This window comes from Ipomoea triloba, chromosome 10 (genome assembly GCF_003576645.1).
Source record: "Ipomoea triloba cultivar NCNSP0323 chromosome 10, ASM357664v1".
Lineage (NCBI taxonomy): Eukaryota > Viridiplantae > Streptophyta > Magnoliopsida > Solanales > Convolvulaceae > Ipomoea > Ipomoea triloba.
Window position 1 is genome coordinate 24,895,017 of NC_044925.1, and position 26,376 is coordinate 24,921,392.

General features: G+C 32.6%; 1 protein-coding gene across 1 annotated transcript; it reads right to left on the reverse strand.

Annotated features, from left to right (window-relative positions):
- Positions 1-5,808: 5,808 nt before the first annotated feature.
- LOC116033358 lies at positions 5,809-6,603 on the reverse strand. Its single transcript, XM_031276107.1, has 3 exons — positions 6,496-6,603; positions 6,298-6,399; positions 5,809-6,072 (listed from the first exon to the last, which is right to left on the reverse strand). Exons 1-3 carry the CDS (start codon positions 6,574-6,576, stop codon positions 5,809-5,811), a joined length of 447 nt encoding a protein of 148 aa, XP_031131967.1. The 5' UTR covers positions 6,577-6,603.
- Positions 6,604-26,376: the final 19,773 nt, after the last annotated feature.

The window sequence follows — 26,376 nt, forward strand, 5'->3', positions numbered from 1 at the left end:
AGTTTCAGTGATTCATAATTTTACCTATTCAGCAGGTCCGCTGATTTAGCGTTAAATAGACTTCCACGTTTGCTAATATATTGATGTAACGATTACTTGATATTCAATGTGGTAGTGACTTGACATAATTTATAAAAATATATTAGTGAACTTTTTTAAAAACTTAGTTAAACATTTTTAAAAAAATTATGAAGTAAAAGTGAAAGAGTAGATCAGAATATATCAATATATACATTTTCGAATTGTAATTGAATTTCAAACATTTCACTTAAATACCAGTGGGCCTGGGACATAAATAATTGTAATAACATATGACAAGTTGGCAAAATTTATGGAGTTTAAAGCTGGGCGTGGAGGATGGGGGATTCCATTGCTAGTAATTCAATGGAACTTTCGTTGAAATGAAGGAAAGAAAACCAAAGCATTAATTTAACTATCCCCTGCCAGTCAATTGTATCAGACGCTTATCATTATGCCAAAAATTATAATTAATTGTAAAAACATAACTTTATTTTCTTATGTTTCGTAGCAGTTAGCATTACATTTCAATGGTAAGATGTTGAACTTAACTTCTAATTATTTTTAGGAGTTAATTCTATTTTTGGTCCTAGATTTATAGATGAAAATCCACTTTTAGTCATTTTTATTAGAACATTCATATTTTATCCTAGTATTATTGTGGCATGACCATTTTTAGTCCTTTATCAACAAATTAATTTAAATATCGTTAAATACAATGACATTTTCGTATTCAGTTATGAATGTTTTCAAAAACTAAACATAAAAAATATAGTGGCTCAACATACTTTGTATAAAAAAAATTGAAATGTTTTTGTATTTAACGATATTTCAACGATTTTGTTGCTGAAGGACTAAAATTGGTCATGCCACGATAATACTAGGACCAAATGAGAATGTTCTAATAAAAAAGGATTAAAAGTGAATTGTCACCTATAAATCTAGAACAAAAAATGAAATTAAGTCTATTTTTATTGAAAATTGATTCTGTGAGATCTCATTATCTTCTTCTTCTTCCTGCATTGGCTGCATATCTTTAATTATCTTCAATATTCTATTACACCGTATTAAACTAAATTGATATATTAAATATGAGAGTCAAATTAATAATATCCTATTAGTTCTAATTAATTAATGCCACGCATACTAGTAGTTTCATCATCTTTTAAATTTGAGTGGAATATAATGAATATCACAACTTTGAATAATGCAATAGTATACTATTATTATTTAACTCTAAGCTTAGTTCAACTGTACTGTCTAATATATAATTTAAAAAAAAAGTGTGAATAGCCACTGGTTATTCCCATTCATAATTGAAAGAAATAAAACTAGTTAATTTGGTTTCCGAAGAGATGACCAAATAGATTGGACATTTTGAAAAAATGAGATAAAAAATCAAGAACAAAAAAAAATGAAGAAAGAAACACGATTTACGTGATTTAATAGTATGCCAATGCGCATGAAATTGAAGAATTTTTTTTTTTATTAATTGTGATAATAATATATTAGAGTTACAAGCTAAGTATCATATTTATATGTGTAAATTTACAAAAGCATCTTGTATTGTATAAGGATCATGGGCAACAAATACCTGTAAATTCAGCGGCACATGCTGCCTCAAACAAAGAGAATCAACATTGAATGCACAATCATGCAAATGATTCCAGCGTTCTCTTTAATTTTTTCTTTTTTCAAAAATAAGTTTCAAATCTTGCTCCAAGTTTGATATATTATATGTGCTTGAATTATGACGTTTACTTTATTTATTCAAACAATTGTATACTAGTTGTGGGTTCTTCATACATTATTGTTTTGCTCGTGTTCACAAACACGTTTATTACATTTATTAACGAGGTAAACCCCACTCCTCACTATGTGAGTATGTGGGTAAAGCCCTCGCCCTGTGACCCTAGCCGGCAAAGAGCCACAAGGAGGTAAATCAGCCTAGGTTACCCATAGCTGACCGGCAAACACGTTTATTACATACCTATATAGGTAGTGGCTGAGTTAGAAATTTTGAGTGAGGGCAAAATTAAAACAATTCAAAACAAAGTAAAAAATATTTATAATGACAAAATATGAAACACTATTAATTAAATAAACTAATGTTAATACAAAAAGTCAAAATATAATGCACACCACAAATTACAAGATACTTCATGCATCTCATTTTATGTGTTTGGTACGGTTAACGATATTTGATTGGAGTTAATTATTTTTAATCCAATTTTTCATTATGTTATGTTTAGTATTAGTATATAAAATTTATATATTTAGAAACTACATTAAAAATATTACTAAACAAAAAAAATTAAATTTAAAAATACTAAAGAAAATAAGTAAATAAGAAAGACTTGGTTTGACCAATGAATAGTAAAAAGACAAATAAAATGTAACATAGGGAATACTATTTCTTTATGTTCTCAACTAAGTAGAAATCTCAAATTTTGATATCATTTACAAATAGAAACCTTAAATTTTGCCAAGCACCTTGTGCTCAGATGACATGTAGTGACTCTCAAAGAGTTGGTCATGAGATCAAGTTTCAGTGGAGGCGGACAACCTAATACACTATCTCAAATCCTTGTATCCCATATTCATCAATAACAATTGTTATTCCGTGGACTAGGATCCACCTTGCATTGTGGACCATGATTCAAAAATATGTGTCTGACCACTGCCCCCTGTAGACCCGTCCCTGTATATAGAGTAGATTTAAATGAGAGAAACCCTTTCTATGAAAAGTGATGAGAGAAACCCTTTCTATGAAAAGTGAGAATTGATCTTAGCCCTCTATCACTGTTATCCGTGGTTGAAAGTTTTAGTAAAACAAAAATACGGGTTTAGTTCTATAATTATTATAAAATTTTAAATTTGTAATATTTATAAAACTAACATGCTCTTTTACCTTTGATTTTTCAACCGTCGCCAACCATTGATCTATCCAAATGGATGGATCATACCAGTCTTCACTTTTTACTTGAAAATATTGTCCTAACAAAGTTTTGGTGCATCATAATGACATAATTTATTAGATTAGATTTATAAACAAAAGAAAGGGTAAAATAAGCGATGAAGGGATCTGTGGCCGGCTAGTTGCCGTCGTTTAAAAAATGGGATGGGAGAATGCGATCGAATTGAACGGTAAATTGCATCGAAGAATGATAAATTTAAAACCAAAGAATTACAAAGTAATCAAATTCCTAAGCTACCTTCTAGATGATGAACCACTTTCAAAAATTTCTATTTTCTTTCTTCCCAAGTTGTCACGCAATGGTGGCCATGGGATATACTTTATTTATTCATCTTCAATTCCTCTGACTTTAATGCCAGCATTCATTTTTCCTTAAGACCGGCCTGTTCCTAGTTACATGTACATTAAATTTTTATATTGGTTAATTTACATATAATAACTAAATATAATACAAAGTGAGTTTAATTTGTACTAATTTGTATGTCTAATTTCCATTATCAGCTTGTTCATTCTGCCATTGCTCAATGAATATTTATTATTTTATACTTCATACTTATTATTGAGTACATGTGGATGTTCTGATTCTTTTTAAAAAATTATATCCGATTTTACTGTACGTTCAGTTATTATATACTCAATTATTTGTCATTTTCTGTCAATTTTCACATATAAATTTAAGAGACATTCCTTTATTGCAATAAGATACTCTATTAATACATTATATAATAAGGTATTTGATTTCAATAGAGTAATAAATGTTGGAAAAATTGTGTACATATAGTTGGATAATAAATACTAGCATATGTAACATACTGTGGCTGTGATGATAATGGCCATTAAAAATGAAGGGGCTGGTTAAAGACAATCTATTACTAGAATATATTATGAGATTACTTCTTTTAGATGCCTCCAAGGCCAAGACTTAATTTGCTCAATGTTGGAAAAAAAATATTTTTCCATATTGACTTTTCCCTCTCTAACCTTTCTTTTTAAATTAAGTTTGAAGCCCACTACTACTTCTATCTTGGAAATGAGCGTGGCTCAACTGGTCAAGTCCTCACATGATTATATATTAGTGGCACAACAAAGTCAAATCAATACTTCTTTATTCTTCTTTTTTAAAGTCCAATCATTGATAAAATTCAGATCCTAGCTATATCATACGACTGCTAGTAGTAAAACAAAATTTAAATATATTGCTTGGAATTGGTTCAATGAAAAAGGCCCTCTGCTTCATTTCTGACTCTCGGCGGCAAACATTTTGATATCGGATGTCTTTGCTTCTTTAAACCATAATATGTCCCTTGGTATTGAAATATATATTGAGCATAATATATATAAATAATAAATGTGCCAAATTATTATTTTAAACTTTTAATTGAATATTTCAACCCCCATTACAAAATAAAAATAGACAATGCTCACATATTACTAGAACGGAGGGAAATAAAAATAGACAATAATGCTCACATATTACTAGAACGGAGGGAGAAAATACCTTATCTCAGACCATCAAGAAAGAACCAAAAATTTCAGGTTAGAGCAACGAGGATGTAGAAATATTTTGGCCAAATTTAGAACATGTTTGGTTAGATGAAAAAAATTTGAGGTTTGGTTCATGGAAAACTTTTTCCACAGGAAAATGTTTTTCATAAAGTTGAGGAAAAAGTTTTCCTTGGGGGTTGTATTTTGTTTTCAATGGAAGTTGGGAAGAAAATATCACATGGTTGGACAATTTTGCTCTTATTACTTTTATTATCATTATCATTGTGTAAGGGCATTTTAGTCTTTATATACATTATTCCTTATGGTTCCAATCCTAACCAAACAAAGGAATCAATATTCCTCGTAATTTCTTGTCCACAAACCAAACAATAAAATCAATCTTCATGATAATTTTTTTTCCATAGAATTTCAATTCCATTTCCCCTCAAATCAATTCTTTTCGACTCATTATAATTTCATTTACTCTCTTTCCTGCTGCTTCCACGGGAACAACCATTCAATTATCCATAAACGTTTACCCAGTTTTGTTGTTATCCCAAAACCACATAATTAAGCCGTCCAAACTCCGAACTAGATAAAATAAACATAATATTATCATTTATTATCGCCTTCGATATTTTCTACGTTGTATGTAAGGCTGAGAGGGTGATAACGTGTGAACTTGTCTCTCAAATGAAACAACTACCCGTCAATCAGCACTTCAGTGGTGTTGAAAATCACACAAGCTAATTAAGGTTGGGCGGTTTGGTATTTTGTTTGATAAATACACGAGCTAAAATTAGACGTAGCTAGGCCTTCTTTTTGGACCTTCCAAACAGCGTATACTAATAGTCAAACAATACAACAACTAACGATGTTTTCTATCTGAAACATTATTAACTAAACAAACACTGCAATGCAACATTAATGTTCCACACGGCATCCCTAACTGCCCTGTGGCCTGTACTTTGACCCACATTGCCTGCCTCTCTACAATACATGCATCTCCACTAGTGTAATGCATAATTGAGCTACCTAACTATATATAGGGATTAGATGAGGAAGAATATAGAAATTAAAACAAACAAGTCCTATGTAGGAGCGTAAGAGTTTTACATTTGTTTATCGTTAGGTTGGAGCGCGGGTCTGATCTATTTAAGATCAAATATAAATCTTGCTGGCTCGACAAAATGACCCGAGAAGTTGAAATTTATTTTGAGGATAAGACTAGCCTAAAGAAAGGCCTTTTTCCTAGTAGGCCTTGTTAATTAAAAAGGCTTTTGATCTAGTCCAATTAACAATAATGTGGTCTATGGACCTTACAATTATTATTTGTGGGTTTCATAGCTCTTTTGATCATCAATGGCCTTAAGAATGGCTTGAGTTATAGCATCAGCACTGAAATGGTTTTGATGAGCTTCAAGAATGGCATCCATGGCAAAGAAGGAGAGTTGAGAGGAAGCCCTAGCTTGAAGAACCCTAAGATTCATTTCCTCCATGGCCTCCAAGATTCGCACTAACAAACCTTCTCCTTTCAGGCATCTCACCTTCACCACCAATCTATTACTCCCAACCGCATCCACTTTCACCTTCTGCTCATTATATAATATGCAGTTAGATCTTGAACTTTTATAAACACCGCGAAGATTCTTTAATTACGAAAATAGTCATGACAAGTTTTTGGTTTTCGAGGAGTTTCGAGGAGGGAATATGTCTGAAATGTGAAAACGTTTCTGATCTCTTTTAAGAGTTTTTGTTATCATATGTTGATTGTATTGGTGGCAATAGAGATTAGCTGGAGAGATGAGATGAATTACTTGGATATTTTTGCAGTGGTATTGACTTGTGATTGCTTGTATATGCAGTTTCATCTTGAGGATGTATGTAAGAACATGCATGATGATATTGCTCTTTTTGACCTTCACATACAAACAATTAATTAAGATCAAAGAAAGAAGAAAGAGATTAATTAGAGAATATTTATTAGAGATACACATAAAGAGATTTGGATTTACTGATTTGGACTTGGAAAGGGTTTGTAGAATGTTAAGCTTTCTGCGTGATGCCACCCTCCTTCGGAGCCTTCGTGATGCCATCTCTCTCTCTCTCTCGTTGTCTCTTTGATCGAGTTTGTAATTAATTCTTTGTAGGTGATAGAATGACTTGCAAATATATGTAAGATCAATAGAGCTGCTATGCCTCGAAAAACGTGTTCGAGTGGGTAAAGCAGGCATGATTATATTGTTGTATGTAAGCTTGGAAGAAAAGAGCTATATCTACTTTTTTTTATATTTTTTTTTGTGACGAGGGAAACTCGTAAGTACTACTTAAAGATTATATGTTGTGTAAGTTCACTGTACTCTTGTGTAATAGCTTGCAAATTACAAAAAATTTAATATTATAAAGATCTTGTGTGACAGATTGGCCGAGAAAGTATTGACAACACAGATTGATCGAGAAGATGTTGACAAGATCAAACTTGTGAAGATGTTTTTTCCAGCATGGAATAAGATGAAAATGAGCAATAATGGAGGGACAATGGCGGGCACTGCACACCAGACAACCAGCTTGTACCATATATATGAGCACAGGCCAGGTCAGATTGGGTTATTATGACGATGGTTTTTGGTGAGGCAATTTTATTGGCCGAGAACAGCAGACAAACAAAACAACGGGCAATTTAATAATAAATATATGTGGTAAGAATCTTACACTAATACTTTTATGAAATCTCGTAAAAGTAGAAAAAAAGATTCCTCAGCTCGTGTACCTTAGGTGATAATGAGAATCCTTTAATATTTTTTTTTTTTTGAGAGCCTAAGAATCCTTTAATTTTATGTACTAGGATTTACGAGGTTCTTTGGTGATGAGAAGATTAAATTTCAATCTGGAGGCCATGTGTGATTGAGCGGAAAAGACTTATCCATCCTTAACCAAAGGTCAATGGTTTGATTCTTCACTTTGAGAATGAAACAGCTTTAAATCTCAAGGCCAGCTGACCCACCCAGTAGAGATGCCTAGCAGTCCAAAAAAACTAATAAAATTTATGCCTCAAGACGAATGAAACTAAAGCATAAGAAAATGATTGTGTGGAAATGTATGCTTGTTATTGTGAAAATGCGAACAGGTGGAGATTTAATATGCCATATGCCTATATATATGTATTAGTTCGGCCACACCCATATTTGCTTTCCATGTTGGGCCGAGTAAAAACTTTTAAAATCTTTCCAAGTAATCATAATTTTTCTTACTTTATAAGTACATTCAAAGAATCAAATGTATTCAATCATTAATCATTTCAAGCATATAAACATACAAAATTCATTCAGAAATTCAATTTCATCATCTTCAGATAATTAAGAGCCATCGCAATTCACCAAACTCCCAAATGGGTTCTCTGATCTCTTTGTTGTTTCCACCTGCATGCTATACGTTACCTACCTACCTACCTAGCTGGCTTTCTTAGCCGTTTGTGCATGTTGATGTTCACACTTCACAGGCAACAAAAAAAAATCTATTACTTATATATGGTGATGGGAATTCAACGACAAGACCTGTCTGATGATTTTTATGTTTTTAAGAACATCCATCCATCTATCTATCTATGTCGGAATTCAAAGGCGTGCGAGAGAGGGCCCCCCAAACCAGGAAGCCACGTTCACTCTCTTCTCTGCACAAACAAAAAACACTCTGATCTGCAAGAGCCATATATATTCCACTTCTACTATGCATACTTTCAAATTCTAATCCCTTATTTTTATACTTGATGTGACAAATAATGATTGATTATTTTATCATTGGAGTCCATAGAAAAGTGTTTTGTGAGAAGGGATAAAAGTTAAGAGTACAGAATGGGAGTTCACTGGGCTATTTTTCTATATATTCCGTTCGGATTTCATTCTGGTATAATTCCTTAATCCATTTTTTATTAGTAATGGTAATAAGTATATAAATGTAAAAAATGTTGGGAGCGTAAAGAGAAAGAAGGGTGTTTCTATGTGCAAGTCTGAATCATTGCCACGACAACATCCGTAGAAGGGACCACGTACGCCATCAAAACTTTAATTTCTTCTACTATTACTAGTGGCCATGCATCTAATATTTAATTTGTACTTTATAATTATAAATACTTTTTAGTATTAGTTTGAATATGTGTTAGCAATGTTAGACAACTCCCACGAGGGGTTAAATTTAAAATTTTGTGGCTACCAAGCTAACTGTTGAGTTTGTCGTAGAGACTAGGAATATGGGCATTATACCGTGCACCACGGTGCACATATCAATCACATACCTAAACGATGTCATTTTGAGCATTGTAAATTAATCGTCCGTTTTTATGGAAATCACGTTTTCCGTTTCGGCCGTTCTCTGTATTTATGTTAATATTCTGTGTATTCCAGGCAATCATTCTGTGTATTCTAGGCAACCGTTCTGTGTATTATAGGCAACCGTTATGTGTATTCATGTTAGTAACACATGTTGTGATGTGTTTGTGCATTCGAATGTTTAGGAGGATGAGTTCTGTGTATTTTGTGTCAATATTCTGTGTATTCATGTTATTAACACAGGTTGTGATGTGTTTGTGCATTCGAATGTTAGGAGGATGAGTTTTGTGTATTGTGTGTAAATATTTTGTGTATTCTGGGCAAACATTCTGTGTATTCTAAGTAAACGTTCTGTGTATTCTAGATAATGATTATGTGTATTATAGATAATGAATTCCCTGGAGTCATTTGCGTTCGCGTCCACTAACACCAAAACGACGTCGTTTTACGTACGTGGTGCACATTGCTATGTGCACCGTGGTGCAAGGGTATAACGATTGAGGAATATGGGTCTCTGTGTCATATAAGGAATATGAGTAAAGCAATTGGGTTAGGCCCATTGTAAAAAATATGAATTTGTGCACAAATTAAATATATATACAAACATAAAAAATGAAGATCACACACAACATATGAAACAAATTAAAGCTACCTTGAAGTGATGTTAACTGATGAAATGCAGAAGTGAAGTGAAGTAGAGAGATATGGAATGGCAGGGCAATTCTCCTTTGGCAGAATAAATAATGCATAATGTGTGTTTTGAGTAATGTTTCTGCCAGAGGAGAGCTGCACTGTTATTCTGCTCTACTGCATCGATCTATATCATATTACACCATGTATTTGGTGACCGGAAATATGAGTGGTGTAGTTGGTATGCTTCAAATGCTAATAAGCTAGGTAGGCCACCTTTTATGCTACACTGGGATGCGCACATTATGACGGATATTCTACACAAATTGAACCAAGCCGTACTATACGCATATGCTACGCACAATGCCTTCTCTCTTCTTCTTCTCTGATCTTGTTGCATTCATGCATGGTCCCCTAGGCCCTATCCCATCTTGAGGTTTTTAATTTAATTTGTGTGTTAGTTTAATTATTAATTGTTGGGTGTCGACTTGGCGTTTTTCCATTGAAACATAGTACTGACTTAAAAGTAAGCGATTGATCTTGACATGTGTGCGTGCTTGCATGCTAGCTAGCTTAAGGCTTCTTGAATATCGGGCCTACATACATTATTGATACAATTCAATTTTCATGATTATATTTTCTTTTTCTTCACTTTTAATTTGGAGAATATGGAAATTGTTGGGTGGCGGTTTAGAAAGTCGAGTCTAGCATATTCTGATCGAAACATGGTGATGATTGCTATCAAGTATAAAAAAATAAAGTTGTGCATTCATACAAGTTATAACTTTTGGCGTAATAGTAAATGCTTGATTTTAACAATTGGTATAGAGCAAGTCATGGATGCTGGAAGTACGTGGTACACTTCACGATGGCATATCTCAATAATATTCTAGGTGATATGATTCTGCTTCAGTGGAATTAGGAATGCAATTCACATCCAATCGTATCATTAATTAGTAGTCTTGATTTTTATGTCACAAACTAAACAAGACTAGAGTTTAAAAATTGGTAAAAGATCGAGTTAAATTACTTGCATTCTCAATGTGGTCGAGCCACACCAACATTATCGATGCACATTATTTGGTATATAGTTTTTTGAGGATATGCTGCACTTAATTAAAGAGGCTTATCCTTTTTTTTTTTTTTTCTTCAAATGGTAAAAAATACAGATACAAAATGCCCTCTAAAGGTAAATATGTTACCAGATAACATATTTGTAAAACAATAATGAACAGACACTAGTACAATTTGCTATGCGTTTTGACTTTTGAGTACAAGATCAAAGTGTGTCCCCTCTTGCTACACGGGGTCAACCTTTATACTATAAACTTGTAACGCTTATAATAATGATACCAACGGTCTCCTAATAAGTGACATTGCCTCCTTCCATAACTCCTCTCTTTGATGAGGTGGTGCTTTTAAATTTTTAATGTGTGGGCTCTTGTAACCATTCCACCTGCTCTCTCCTCCTAACCGTTACTGTTTAACTGTCATCACCACTTTGATGTGCTAGACCAAGAGTGCACCAGGTCGCAGGGCCGGATTTTAGGGCGTGCAAGCCTAATAAATCATTCTAAAAAAGTCCTTTTTAAATTAGAGTGCCGAAGAGAAGATCGGGCCAAGCGGGTTTACATCATTTGGTATCAGAGCACACGGTTGTCTCTTCACGAAGACTCATGAAGCTTCAACGGTGCCTGGAACGTGGATTCGAGGACGAATCCCTCTAAAGAGAGAGGGAATGTTCTGGGCACGAGAATCAATAATTGACCGTTCAAATATTTTAGAATTAGTTTTATTAACTAATTAGGAAGATTATCAGTTTTATTAATTAATTAGGAAGATTATCTTAAAATTATTTTATATTTAGGGGTTGGTTAGGATTAGTTTATCCTATATTTAATAATTATCTCATTCATGTGGTTGTAATCAGCTTGTTAATGGCTATTTAAGGCCATTGCATGCCTAATGAAATATAGATTTGAGATGAATTTTTGAGTTGGAAAACTGAATGTTTTCTAGAACTCAGTATGAGTTCGGCCATGAGTTGATCATGGTAAACCTGACTTATCAAGGAAATTACCAGCCTTGTGGCGTCATCCCGATTTTTATTGTTCTACAGCCGAGCGTGGCAAACCGCTATACATCAAAACCCAAAAACATCCCTTTACCCGACCTAAATTAAACCTTCAAATTGATCACACCATGCCTAATAAATCATTCTAAAAAAGCCCTTTTTAAATTAGAGTGTGAAGAGAAGATCGGGCCAACTAGGTTCGCATCAACTGGGCCCCAAAATTTTGGGGTCCCCTAGTCCAGTCATAACCCAATAGTTAGTATATGTATTTGTGATTATATTGACACAAAATTAGGTTTTCATAACTGATCTAAATTCTACTACGTATTATTAAAAAGAAAAATTCCACTCCGTAATATTCAAGCGAATAATTTTTCTTCAATTCGAAGTTTATTTATAATTTTATAGGGCCTCACTTATTTACCAGCACACGGCCAAGCAAATAAAAAACCGGCCCTGCCAGATCGGATCCAGTACTTTATCCAATTATCCCGTCACCCTCTTAAATAAAGAAAATATAGAACAAATATTACTTTGTAAAAATCATGAGCGGCGTGTTTCAGAAAAAAAAATCAAATAGAACTACTTCATCAACGAATCTTTGACAAATAATAAAAAGCTTTGGCCTTTATAAGGTTGTGGTATATATATGAGTATATCCTAATTTAATGAAAATCTTTTAGAAAGGTTTTGGCCTCCGATGCACGAGAGGCCAAATGGTACGTCCCAATCACCTCAGATCAACGTGAGACGCCAAACAGCTATTGGAAGGAATGGCAGGTCAGACCACCATACATGGCTTCATTAAACATATGCATTTGTTCATTATTCCCAATAATCTGCAGAGCTCGCTGATCATATATCATCATGACGCTTTGAAAGAACTAGAAGCTTAATTGCATGCATGCATGCATGCCATGTATATATAAAATTGAAGTTGAAGTACGTACGTAGCATATGCTATGGAGTATTCCCAGCTTTTATGAATTTCCAGCTACCCGGCCTTCTGAGAATATATACTAGTTGAAATGGGAACAATGCTTTCGGTGCCGCGGGTGCAGATTCACCACCAGATATGCATAAATGCACCACACAGTGTTCAGAAATGAACCACAATGAAATGCACCACAAAACAAACCACACACCAAAAGAAAGCACCACAACTCACCACACCTAAAGACGAATTTTTAAACACTTTATAGTGCATTTTTACATACTAAATGGTGAGTGACCGCACGGCCACACAGGAACTGTACTTGACCATATATATATATATATGGGATGCAACTAAAATGATACTTTCTTGTAGATAGTGGCTTCACACTTAGCTTTCCGGTAAATCAAAGAAATTAGATGGGATGAATTCATTGAAATAACTTTATCCTTAGTTGGCATTCTAGATCCTTTTGATAAAGCATTAAAGGAGAAAGTTCAATATTCTGTCTCACATGCAATTCCTTCAATTATATTCATTGAATTGAAATAACTTTGCAAACAACATGACTAACAAATTAGGCTTTATTATTTGATTTAGGTATACAAAACATGCAACAGAAAAAATTGATATAAAATGTAAAATTAAATAATGTGTTTTGTCTCAAGATAATCGATCTCTTTTTCCTTTTTAGCCTCCACTCTTTTAAGAAATATCCTTAAATTTATTATCCAATTCTTCTATATAATCACGTGACATGCTACAAAATATATAATATAGATATTTTAGACTTATTAAGTCATACAACATACAGTCTACTAAGGATATGTATTCCAATAATAAAAATGTCTTTTGAAATCTAAGTTAGTTGACATGAGACTTTATATGTTATCTTTTTAATAAATCAAATCATATAGATATTATTCGATATAGTTGGTGGATGAAAAACATATGTTAAAGAAAGAATGTGCTACAACCTACAGAATATGCTTTTTAGGGTACATTGTTTCATGGTGCACAACTCCAAATCCTTTACCTTAGCTTGTTGGTACAACATATTTTAATTAAGGATAGTTTTACTAGCACTTAAACAAGAGACTTATAAATTGAATAACCCAACTAAAAACATAAAATTAAAACAATTGTCAAAATTTGTGTAATTGCCCTAATTATTTTGGAAGCATATGCATGGAAGATCCACTGTACTGTACTTCACACACTTTTTTGAACGTACCCAAAATTTGGATTTCTAAAGAGCTAGGCGGCATATGCCATGAAAATATTATTAGAAGTTCAATTCCCAGCTACCATATATGACACTATATATACACATTTCATGCCTATACACCATTCATAAGCATTCAATCCTTGAAACTCAAATAAGCCAAGTGTATGGATGCATCACTGGGCATATCTCCTTTGGAAGGAAACCATTAATAGTTACTTTCCTGCCAAAGGAGATTTGCCCCGCAATTCTCCCATACAAATTATTCCCCGCCTACCTACACGTCGATAAAGTCTAAATTTTTAGTTGGTAAGTACTACTCCGTATATAATTATATGGGTGACAAGGGAAACCTGTAACGACTAGGCCAAGGCATGCAATTGATAAATTTCGCATTGTGATTTAAGTATGATCAACTTGATTAGGATTTTCCCCGTACTATATAATTATTATATTGCGAGTTTAATTTATATATGTGTGCACACACACATATTTTACCTTTTGAAAATTCATGAAAACTAGCCTATCAAATCATTCATAGGTGCATAATTTGGCCATCATTATATTATGGATCATGGTATGCATTGTACTAACATATATTTTTATTTTTAGTATATTAAAGATTAATTTCTAGAGTACATGTTTATTTTTTATGGTAATTTTTAGTGTGTTGAATCATGAATGTCGTTTTTAGTATACTATTTACAAATAAACATTCACTGTACTATATTAAAAAAATTTCATATACAAAAAATTAACATTTATTAGTAGTTCACATTGTAATGTGGACCATGAGCCGCGATATAATTTGTGATCTTTGCTGGTAGGACTCACTTCAGCCCATATTTAGTTATGGGTTGACTGCATAGTCAATATCATCAGGCAATTAATATCATGGACTGGGGTCCAAATAGTATTATGGACCATGGATTGAAACGATGAGGTACACAATTCATATTTTTAAGGTATAAAATTTCAAATAGAAGACACATCCACATGTTATATATTTCAAATATATATGATTTAGGTACATAATTTATGTTCATAGGCACAGAATTTCACAACACAAGATATAAAAATTCTATTTATAATATAATGCACAATTTATTTCATGTACAGAATTCATATTCTTAAGGTATAAAATTTCATAACACAAAATACAAAAGCTCATAATATAAGATACATGTATACACATGCACTAGGGTTTACCATGCATTGTGAATCCTTAATCTATGGTATAATAAGGATTGATATCATCATAAATAATCTAAACGAATTCATGTGGCGTTAGTTAACTTCCTAGTGTACGTGGCGTGCATATTTATTTTCATGTTCCAAGATTATTGGAATATTCCATATTGAACCTAGCTAACCTCTGTTATTTTGGTTTATTAAAAAATTGTGCCAAGGACCTTGTGGTCCAATGGCATCAAACACTTCCCTTTATACGAGAGGCGGTGGGTTCGAGCCTGAATAAACCTTATGTTTCAACTATGGCTGCGCAAAGTCAGTAATATTCAAAATAACAAATAAACCTCATGTTTCAACTATGGCTGCGCGAAAGGGAAAGAATGGAATATCGGGTCGGGTGTCCGGCTAGGGTTTCGAAATTGTGGGTTTTCTTTGATTTTCACATTCATGCAATTGGCCCCCAAAATCTTGAATTTCTTTTCAATTATGTGTCCTCTAATTTTTTCTGATTATTTCAATTTTGTCCGAATGATTTAACATTTGTATAATTACAAAGACAAGGCAACTCGACTCGAAGCTAACTACTACGTCTAAGAGAGAGCACATTCTCGAGCGAACTCATGCATCATCGATCTCCTCCCAAAAGATACTGTTCCAACTTCCAACAAACAATTTTTACAAGATATCTCTACAACACATTTTTACTCTATGTGCACATGCTCAACTCGAGCTTCAATTCCCAATCTCGGTTGAAAAGATTCCTACACCCCTTGTACAATTAAGTGTTAGATATAAATGTAGTCTAACAATTAACTTGACCTCGAAGCGAAAGCGGAAGCGGTACGTGTTTATGCATGGTAGACATGTGGAGTATGCATGGTTAGCCGTTTTGTCCCATACTTGACGCATAACCTTAGATGATATATTGGTATTATTGTAAGTATGAGTACGGTAAAGTGAATGTGTTATATAATGTATATCCTATATCCAATCAATATAAGCTTTATATTAGGCATATAGATTGATTAGCAACTTCTAGTTATCAAGTCAAATCAAACTATTTAATAAGTCTAGTCAACTTGCACCACGTAATTAAGTCCTTAATATATAACATATATTATACCCGAAATATATTCAACATTCTCCCATTTGGTGCAAGTACTAGCACAACCCTCATTAAAGAATTAATAATAATAATAATAATAATAATAATAATAATAATAATAATAATAATAATAATAATTATTATTATTATTATTATTATTATTATTATTATTATTATTATTATTATTATTATACATACATACATACATACATGTTAAGAATTATTTATTGACAAATTTGATTATATTTAATTAACTATATAAATAAAATCATAATATAAAAAATAACAAGAAATCTTGTTAAAAGTTTTGCAATAATAATCAAGTGCAAAAGTAAGGAGTACAATGACAGTTCTAGATCAATTAAGAGAATATTAAATTACAATTTTTCTTTTACAATATAATTGTATAAGCTACATATTCTCCATATTGATATGCCACAAACCATGGTTGCAGTAGGCGCTAGTCTGGCGGTAGACTAGCGCCGAGCGTCTAAGTGGTCTAGGTGGCGCCTAGGTAGTACTTAGGCGGCGACCTATAAAAAAAAATAAAAAATAATGCATGTGTGTATGCCATATATTATATTATATATTTCTCTTGCTTCTCTTATTTACATAAATACATAAATTTAAGTATATATAAATATAATAAAAAATTTAACAAGTCGACTCGCCCGAGTTAACTCGGCTAACTCAGTCGAATTTGATCGTGTCGGCCGCCAACTCAGTCTAGTCGGCCGAGTTAGGCGCTAGGCGGGCGGCCTCCTAAGCAGACGCTTAGAGAGCAATTCGCCTCGGTCTAAGGTCTCCTAGCGCCTAAGTGGTGCCTAGGCGGTCTAGTCGGGGGATTTTTGCAACACTGCCACAAACATATATAATGGAAGAAAGAAAAAGAGGGTCATATATAGTTTTCTTATACTGCTAGAAAAGCCCAGATTTTCAATTACTAGAGTTTGCTGTCAGAACACTTTGGACAATTTTGAAAATCTAAAAAATGATCTTTGCATGTTCCAATAAACTATCTTATTAAGAGCAGTAGTCAAAAAATTGAATGGTTAAGTTGCTGGACATGTTCTCAAATTTCTCAAATTTAAGAAAAACAAATAAAATATAACCATAATTACTAGAAGTTCCAGCAACCATGGCCTTTAAAGTAGATGTTTCTGCCTTTTGACAGAAACTCATATATAGGAATCTAAAAAACAGAAAGTAAAATTTAGATATACATATAATATATGTTGCAGTAATTTACTATTTTTATTTCTCCACATTTATTTTAATCTTGAAACAATTCAAGTGTGAAGATAAATGAGCATGCATATGATGAGAAAGAGATAGATGCAGTAGCTCATATGAGCAGCTTAATTGGTTACAGAGGTAAAATTAATGAGGGGGTCGGGACCCTGTCGATCCCGGGTATGGGAGCCCTCCGAGCACATGCATGCAATGCATTTACATATACTAAAAGTCTACTTCAAACTTCCTATAAAATATCTCAGAAAGATAGACAACACTACCTTTAGAATTTAGATATAACAATGTTGAGTTGTGGAATACCTTTTAAAGTTGGTCATATTCAATATATAATATAATCTCCTGCATCCAAACAAAAAGCATTATATATATTGACTACAAATATACACATATAATATAAGTCAGCTAGGTTTAAGCCATATTTTGATGGTGGCTCTTTTGTGTTGTGGGAGTGAATGGCAGGGCAATTCTCCTTTGGCAAAGAAAAACCAACACTTCTTGCTTGGCCATACATCTTCTTTGCTGAAGGAGAAAACCCTGTTATTCTTAACCCTCACATTTTGCTTCTTGATTTGCATGCACTCATTCATGCTGCTTCGAGTTTTCACATAAATTTGGAGTGGAGTTTATATATGCTACTTATTCGCACCAGGATTTGGATATGCCAAATTAAAGTAGAAGATAGGCAAGATCTGGCATATGCCAAGAATATTCCAATTCTGCACTTATTCTCTCATCTATGTCCTTTCACTGTCCAACATCTTTTCCACTTTTTCTCTTTTATGCTATCTCAATTCTTCTTGTTGTACGACGTTTACATGTTATGTATTAATTATGTGATAATCAATCGACAGCATTTGTACGTGGCCTTACGTGTGTAAGTGATGAGGTCTTAAGTTCTTGTTTCTTGTTACTTACGACTTCTCAATTTACTAATGCAATGGTGGTTATTTCAATGCCAATAATTTTTTGTTGAATTTACTATCACATCACAGAGAATACTGAAAGATTTACGTTAGTGGGAGATCGTGAGAGGAGTGGTGAATATGATTCTTTGACTTGCCACAACGCTTTAAATTAAACTTTAGCTAGTGTTGTCTTCTTCTGAATATAATCTTACAAGCAATGAATGAGTATATCACATCAAACACACATTTAATAGAAACAAACTTTATATTTTAGTGTTGTCTATTGATGTTCTCAGTTTGAGTGGGTAGCTCTGTAGAGTCTAGGTTGGTTTACCTATCTTTTTTCTAACTATGGTCATAAGATGGATTTTATGCATCCAAATGACACTTTTAGATAGTAGAAGCCTGGTTACGGGCTTTTTTTTTTTTTTTTTTTTATAAATGACCATTAAAATAACTTTATCCTTAGTTGGCAGTCTAGCTCCTTTTGATAAAGCATTAAAGGAGAAAGTTCAATATTCTGTATGCAATTTCTTCAATTCATTGAATTGAAATAACTTTGCAAACAACATGACTAACAAATTAGGCCTTTTTTTATTTATTTATTATTATTTGATTTAGGTTTAAAACATGCAATAAAAACACTTGATGTAAAATGCAGAATTGGATAATGTGTTTCGTCTCAAGATAATCGATCTATTTTTCCTTTCTAGCCTCCACTCTTATAAGAAATATCCTTAAAATGGTTCCCTAATTCTTCTATATAATCATGTGACATGCTATACATAATATATAATAAAGATATTTTAATTTAGACTTCTAAGGATATATATTCCAATAAAAAAAAAAAAGTCTTTTGAAATCTAAGTTAGTTAGTTGACATGAGACATTATATATTATATGTTTGCTTTTTTAATAAATCAAAGCACATAGATATTATTCGAGAATCGGTGGAAAACATATGTAAAGAATATGCTACATAATATGCTTTCTAGTGTACATTGTTTCATGGTACACAACTCCAAATCACTTCCCCTATTGGTACAATAGATTTTAATTAAGGATAGTTTTACTAGCACTTTAACAAGAGACTTATTCAATGAATTGGCATCTCAGACGATTAACAACATCAAAGGCAAGATGTTCTTTGATTTCCCCCGCAACCGCTACTTGAATGCGTATTCTAGGTGAACCCTATTTTGTAACATTAATTGGCAAATGGCCACAAAGAGGTAAACCATCCAACCTAAGTTACTTATAGTTGACTGACTTAAATTAAAAAGTGAATAAATCGCTCTCAAGGCAAGTTGTTATGCTACAAGGAACATTTTTCTTTGATTAAATTAAGGTTAGATTAGGCATGTATCTATAAATAATATTGTAAATGAACTTGATTTCAGCATTGAATAACCCAACTAAAAACATAAAAACAATTGTCAAAATTTGTTTAATTGCCACAATTATTTTTGCAGCATATGCATGGAAGATCCACTGTACTGTACTTTACATACTTTTTTTGAACGACCCAAAATTTGGATTTCTAAAGAGCTAGGGTGGCATATGCCATGAAAATATTATTAGAAGCTCAATTCCCTGCTACCATATATGACACTATATATATACGTTTCATGCCTATACACCATTCATAAGCATTCAACCCTTGAAACTCAAATAAGCCAAGTGTATGGATGCATCACTGGGCATATCTCCTTTGGAAGGAAGCCATTAATGGTTACTTTCCTGCCAAAGGAGATTTGCCCCGCAATTCTCCCATACAAATTATTATCGTGTCTACTTGTCGATAAGGTCTAAATTTTTAGTTGGTAAGTACTATATAATTATTAGATTGCGACTTTAATTTATATATATGTGCACATGCATATTTTACCTCTTGAAAATCAGCTCATATTCAAATCATTGGTACGTGCATCATTATGCAATTGTCATATCATGGATCAGGTCGACTATATATACGTATTGTGGATTCTGTGTAAATTATGTAACTGCGATTAATATATTATGTATTTTTCGTTAACAAATTATGTACTTGTTGCGATTAACATTTTATGTATCTTTAGTTTATTTATATGTATATAATATGAAAATACATAATATTTTAATTGTAAATACATACTTTTGATTTTTGACCCATGTTTATAACGTGCATGGTCGGCATTGGTGCACGATATAATTTGTGATGGTTAGGTAGTTGGGCTCACTTCAGCCCATGTTAGGTTATGGGCTGACTGCATAGTCAATGTCATCATAAATAATCCCAACTAATTATGGGGCGTTAATTAATTAACTTCCTAGTATACGTGGCATGCATATTTATTTTCCTGTCCAAGATAATTGGAATATTATAAAATATTCTAATTCCATTTTGAACCTAACTTCTATTATTTTCCTTTTTAAAAAAATTGTGTAAATATTCACACGGATCTCAGGTTTCAACTATGGCTGCGCGAAAAGGAAAGAAGGGGATATCGGGTCGGGTCGGGGCTAGATTTCCACATTCATGCAAATTGGCCCCCAAAATCTTGAATTTCTTTTCAATTATGTGCTTGTGCATTGGGTTGCCTCTATTTTTTTTCTTCTGATTTTTTCAATTTTGTCCTAATAATTTGACTTTTTTTAAATCACAAGGACAAGGCAATATGAAGCTAACTACGTCTAACAAGGACCATTCTTGTTCTCTCATAATATCTATATAATTATCGCGCAGTAAAAAGAGCACATTCTCGAGTGGACCCATCATTTAATTTCCTCCGAACAGCTAATGTTCCAACAAATATTTTAAAAAATATATATTTACGACACAATTTTGCTCTATATACACATGCTCAACTTGGGCTTCCCAATCTCGGTTCAAAACATTCCTAGTGGTCGTCCATGCAAAGCTTTTCTTTATTTTTAATGTATTGAGTATTTCTATTGTCCTTATATTTAAGTTATATCTTTATAATAATTTTATAAGGTCATTAAACATTTATATAATTGTCCAATTCGCGATATTTGATAAGTATTTAGTATTTACGTTATAAACTTGATTTATTTTCAAGTCTTTGTTTCATAAACTGTTGAAAGGGTAACTTCATGGTTAAGTATTATCAAATTCGTTGAATCGTGGCATGAACAAACACGAATTATATTATATTTTAATTCGAATAAAGTCGGCCCACTTTTCTAAGCAAACGTTAGGAAATGTTGGGTGTCAACGATGAGAGAATTATACAGAATGTGAAACTATAACTAAAAATTGAAAATGATTTCTTAAGAAATATAAAACATAGCATAAGCTGTGTCGTGTCATGTCTGAGCTTCGTCTGTGAATAATAATTGAGTACATTAATTTTGGAATTGAATGGGTTAGCCACTTCCAAAGGGTTGGCAATACTTATAATCTTTCAAATTTCAATGGTTTTAATTATGATTTGGAAACACATACATACTATGCATTATATTGTTTATGTCACCGACGCACAAATTTCTTGTTTTTTTTTTTTTAAGTAAATATTAAATCAATCACAATTTGAGAATAATAATAGAGTTAGAGTAAGAGATTCAGTAATGTAAAGGTGAGAGTAAGTTAGCTGATTCATACTTTTTATAATCTAGTTTTCTTTGTTTTATCTATTGAAACATGTATAATGGAGCAAGTTGAGTTGATAAGTGATTGTTTTTTTTTTTTTTGAGTACTATTAGCTCTGTTACAATACACAAAGAGTTAATATCGCCTCCACTGAGGCTTTAATTAAAAAAGAAGAAGGCAAAAAGCTCACTGTTAANATTATTATTATTATTATTATTATTATTATTATTATTATTATACATACATACATACATACATGTTAAGAATTATTTATTGACAAATTTGATTATATTTAATTAACTATATAAATAAAATCATAATATAAAAAATAACAAGAAATCTTGTTAAAAGTTTTGCAATAATAATCAAGTGCAAAAGTAAGGAGTACAATGACAGTTCTAGATCAATTAAGAGAATATTAAATTACAATTTTTCTTTTACAATATAATTGTATAAGCTACATATTCTCCATATTGATATGCCACAAACCATGGTTGCAGTAGGCGCTAGTCTGGCGGTAGACTAGCGCCGAGCGTCTAAGTGGTCTAGGTGGCGCCTAGGTAGTACTTAGGCGGCGACCTATAAAAAAAAATAAAAAATAATGCATGTGTGTATGCCATATATTATATTATATATTTCTCTTGCTTCTCTTATTTACATAAATACATAAATTTAAGTATATATAAATATAATAAAAAATTTAACAAGTCGACTCGCCCGAGTTAACTCGGCTAACTCAGTCGAATTTGATCGTGTCGGCCGCCAACTCAGTCTAGTCGGCCGAGTTAGGCGCTAGGCGGGCGGCCTCCTAAGCAGACGCTTAGAGAGCAATTCGCCTCGGTCTAAGGTCTCCTAGCGCCTAAGTGGTGCCTAGGCGGTCTAGTCGGGGGATTTTTGCAACACTGCCACAAACATATATAATGGAAGAAAGAAAAAGAGGGTCATATATAGTTTTCTTATACTGCTAGAAAAGCCCAGATTTTCAATTACTAGAGTTTGCTGTCAGAACACTTTGGACAATTTTGAAAATCTAAAAAATGATCTTTGCATGTTCCAATAAACTATCTTATTAAGAGCAGTAGTCAAAAAATTGAATGGTTAAGTTGCTGGACATGTTCTCAAATTTCTCAAATTTAAGAAAAACAAATAAAATATAACCATAATTACTAGAAGTTCCAGCAACCATGGCCTTTAAAGTAGATGTTTCTGCCTTTTGACAGAAACTCATATATAGGAATCTAAAAAACAGAAAGTAAAATTTAGATATACATATAATATATGTTGCAGTAATTTACTATTTTTATTTCTCCACATTTATTTTAATCTTGAAACAATTCAAGTGTGAAGATAAATGAGCATGCATATGATGAGAAAGAGATAGATGCAGTAGCTCATATGAGCAGCTTAATTGGTTACAGAGGTAAAATTAATGAGGGGGTCGGGACCCTGTCGATCCCGGGTATGGGAGCCCTCCGAGCACATGCATGCAATGCATTTACATATACTAAAAGTCTACTTCAAACTTCCTATAAAATATCTCAGAAAGATAGACAACACTACCTTTAGAATTTAGATATAACAATGTTGAGTTGTGGAATACCTTTTAAAGTTGGTCATATTCAATATATAATATAATCTCCTGCATCCAAACAAAAAGCATTATATATATTGACTACAAATATACACATATAATATAAGTCAGCTAGGTTTAAGCCATATTTTGATGGTGGCTCTTTTGTGTTGTGGGAGTGAATGGCAGGGCAATTCTCCTTTGGCAAAGAAAAACCAACACTTCTTGCTTGGCCATACATCTTCTTTGCTGAAGGAGAAAACCCTGTTATTCTTAACCCTCACATTTTGCTTCTTGATTTGCATGCACTCATTCATGCTGCTTCGAGTTTTCACATAAATTTGGAGTGGAGTTTATATATGCTACTTATTCGCACCAGGATTTGGATATGCCAAATTAAAGTAGAAGATAGGCAAGATCTGGCATATGCCAAGAATATTCCAATTCTGCACTTATTCTCTCATCTATGTCCTTTCACTGTCCAACATCTTTTCCACTTTTTCTCTTTTATGCTATCTCAATTCTTCTTGTTGTACGACGTTTACATGTTATGTATTAATTATGTGATAATCAATCGACAGCATTTGTACGTGGCCTTACGTGTGTAAGTGATGAGGTCTTAAGTTCTTGTTTCTTGTTACTTACGACTTCTCAATTTACTAATGCAATGGTGGTTATTTCAATGCCAATAATTTTTTGTTGAATTTACTATCACATCACAGAGAATACTGAAAGATTTACGTTAGTGGGAGATCGTGAGAGGAGTGGTGAATATGATTCTTTGACTTGCCACAACGCTTTAAATTAAACTTTAGCTAGTGTTGTCTTCTTCTGAATATAATCTTACAAGCAATGAATGAGTATATCACATCAAACACACATTTAATAGAAACAAACTTTATATTTTAGTGTTGTCTATTGATGTTCTCAGTTTGAGTGGGTAGCTCTGTAGAGTCTAGGTTGGTTTACCTATCTTTTTTCTAACTATGGTCATAAGATGGATTTTATGCATCCAAATGACACTTTTAGATAGTAGAAGCCTGGTTACGGGCTTTTTTTTTTTTTTTTTTTTATAAATGACCATTAAAATAACTTTATCCTTAGTTGGCAGTCTAGCTCCTTTTGATAAAGCATTAAAGGAGAAAGTTCAATATTCTGTATGCAATTTCTTCAATTCATTGAATTGAAATAACTTTGCAAACAACATGACTAACAAATTAGGCCTTTTTTTATTTATTTATTATTATTTGATTTAGGTTTAAAACATGCAATAAAAACACTTGATGTAAAATGCAGAATTGGATAATGTGTTTCGTCTCAAGATAATCGATCTATTTTTCCTTTCTAGCCTCCACTCTTATAAGAAATATCCTTAAAATGGTTCCCTAATTCTTCTATATAATCATGTGACATGCTATACATAATATATAATAAAGATATTTTAATTTAGACTTCTAAGGATATATATTCCAATAAAAAAAAAAAAGTCTTTTGAAATCTAAGTTAGTTAGTTGACATGAGACATTATATATTATATGTTTGCTTTTTTAATAAATCAAAGCACATAGATATTATTCGAGAATCGGTGGAAAACATATGTAAAGAATATGCTACATAATATGCTTTCTAGTGTACATTGTTTCATGGTACACAACTCCAAATCACTTCCCCTATTGGTACAATAGATTTTAATTAAGGATAGTTTTACTAGCACTTTAACAAGAGACTTATTCAATGAATTGGCATCTCAGACGATTAACAACATCAAAGGCAAGATGTTCTTTGATTTCCCCCGCAACCGCTACTTGAATGCGTATTCTAGGTGAACCCTATTTTGTAACATTAATTGGCAAATGGCCACAAAGAGGTAAACCATCCAACCTAAGTTACTTATAGTTGACTGACTTAAATTAAAAAGTGAATAAATCGCTCTCAAGGCAAGTTGTTATGCTACAAGGAACATTTTTCTTTGATTAAATTAAGGTTAGATTAGGCATGTATCTATAAATAATATTGTAAATGAACTTGATTTCAGCATTGAATAACCCAACTAAAAACATAAAAACAATTGTCAAAATTTGTTTAATTGCCACAATTATTTTTGCAGCATATGCATGGAAGATCCACTGTACTGTACTTTACATACTTTTTTTGAACGACCCAAAATTTGGATTTCTAAAGAGCTAGGGTGGCATATGCCATGAAAATATTATTAGAAGCTCAATTCCCTGCTACCATATATGACACTATATATATACGTTTCATGCCTATACACCATTCATAAGCATTCAACCCTTGAAACTCAAATAAGCCAAGTGTATGGATGCATCACTGGGCATATCTCCTTTGGAAGGAAGCCATTAATGGTTACTTTCCTGCCAAAGGAGATTTGCCCCGCAATTCTCCCATACAAATTATTATCGTGTCTACTTGTCGATAAGGTCTAAATTTTTAGTTGGTAAGTACTATATAATTATTAGATTGCGACTTTAATTTATATATATGTGCACATGCATATTTTACCTCTTGAAAATCAGCTCATATTCAAATCATTGGTACGTGCATCATTATGCAATTGTCATATCATGGATCAGGTCGACTATATATACGTATTGTGGATTCTGTGTAAATTATGTAACTGCGATTAATATATTATGTATTTTTCGTTAACAAATTATGTACTTGTTGCGATTAACATTTTATGTATCTTTAGTTTATTTATATGTATATAATATGAAAATACATAATATTTTAATTGTAAATACATACTTTTGATTTTTGACCCATGTTTATAACGTGCATGGTCGGCATTGGTGCACGATATAATTTGTGATGGTTAGGTAGTTGGGCTCACTTCAGCCCATGTTAGGTTATGGGCTGACTGCATAGTCAATGTCATCATAAATAATCCCAACTAATTATGGGGCGTTAATTAATTAACTTCCTAGTATACGTGGCATGCATATTTATTTTCCTGTCCAAGATAATTGGAATATTATAAAATATTCTAATTCCATTTTGAACCTAACTTCTATTATTTTCCTTTTTAAAAAAATTGTGTAAATATTCACACGGATCTCAGGTTTCAACT

Bases quoted from the DNA above. Each gene is read 5' to 3' on its own strand.
- LOC116033358 (XM_031276107.1), bottom strand. From the start codon at position 6,576: ATGGCATCACGAAGGCTCCGAAGGAGGGTGGCATCACGCAGAAAGCTT. The intron at 6,400-6,495 runs GTAAATCCAAAT...TTGTATGTGAAG, and splicing joins CCCTTTCCAAGTCCAAATCA to GTCAAAAAGAGCAATATCAT. The intron at 6,073-6,297 runs GTAATTCATCTC...TATAATGAGCAG, and splicing joins ACCACTGCAAAAATATCCAA to AAGGTGAAAGTGGATGCGGT.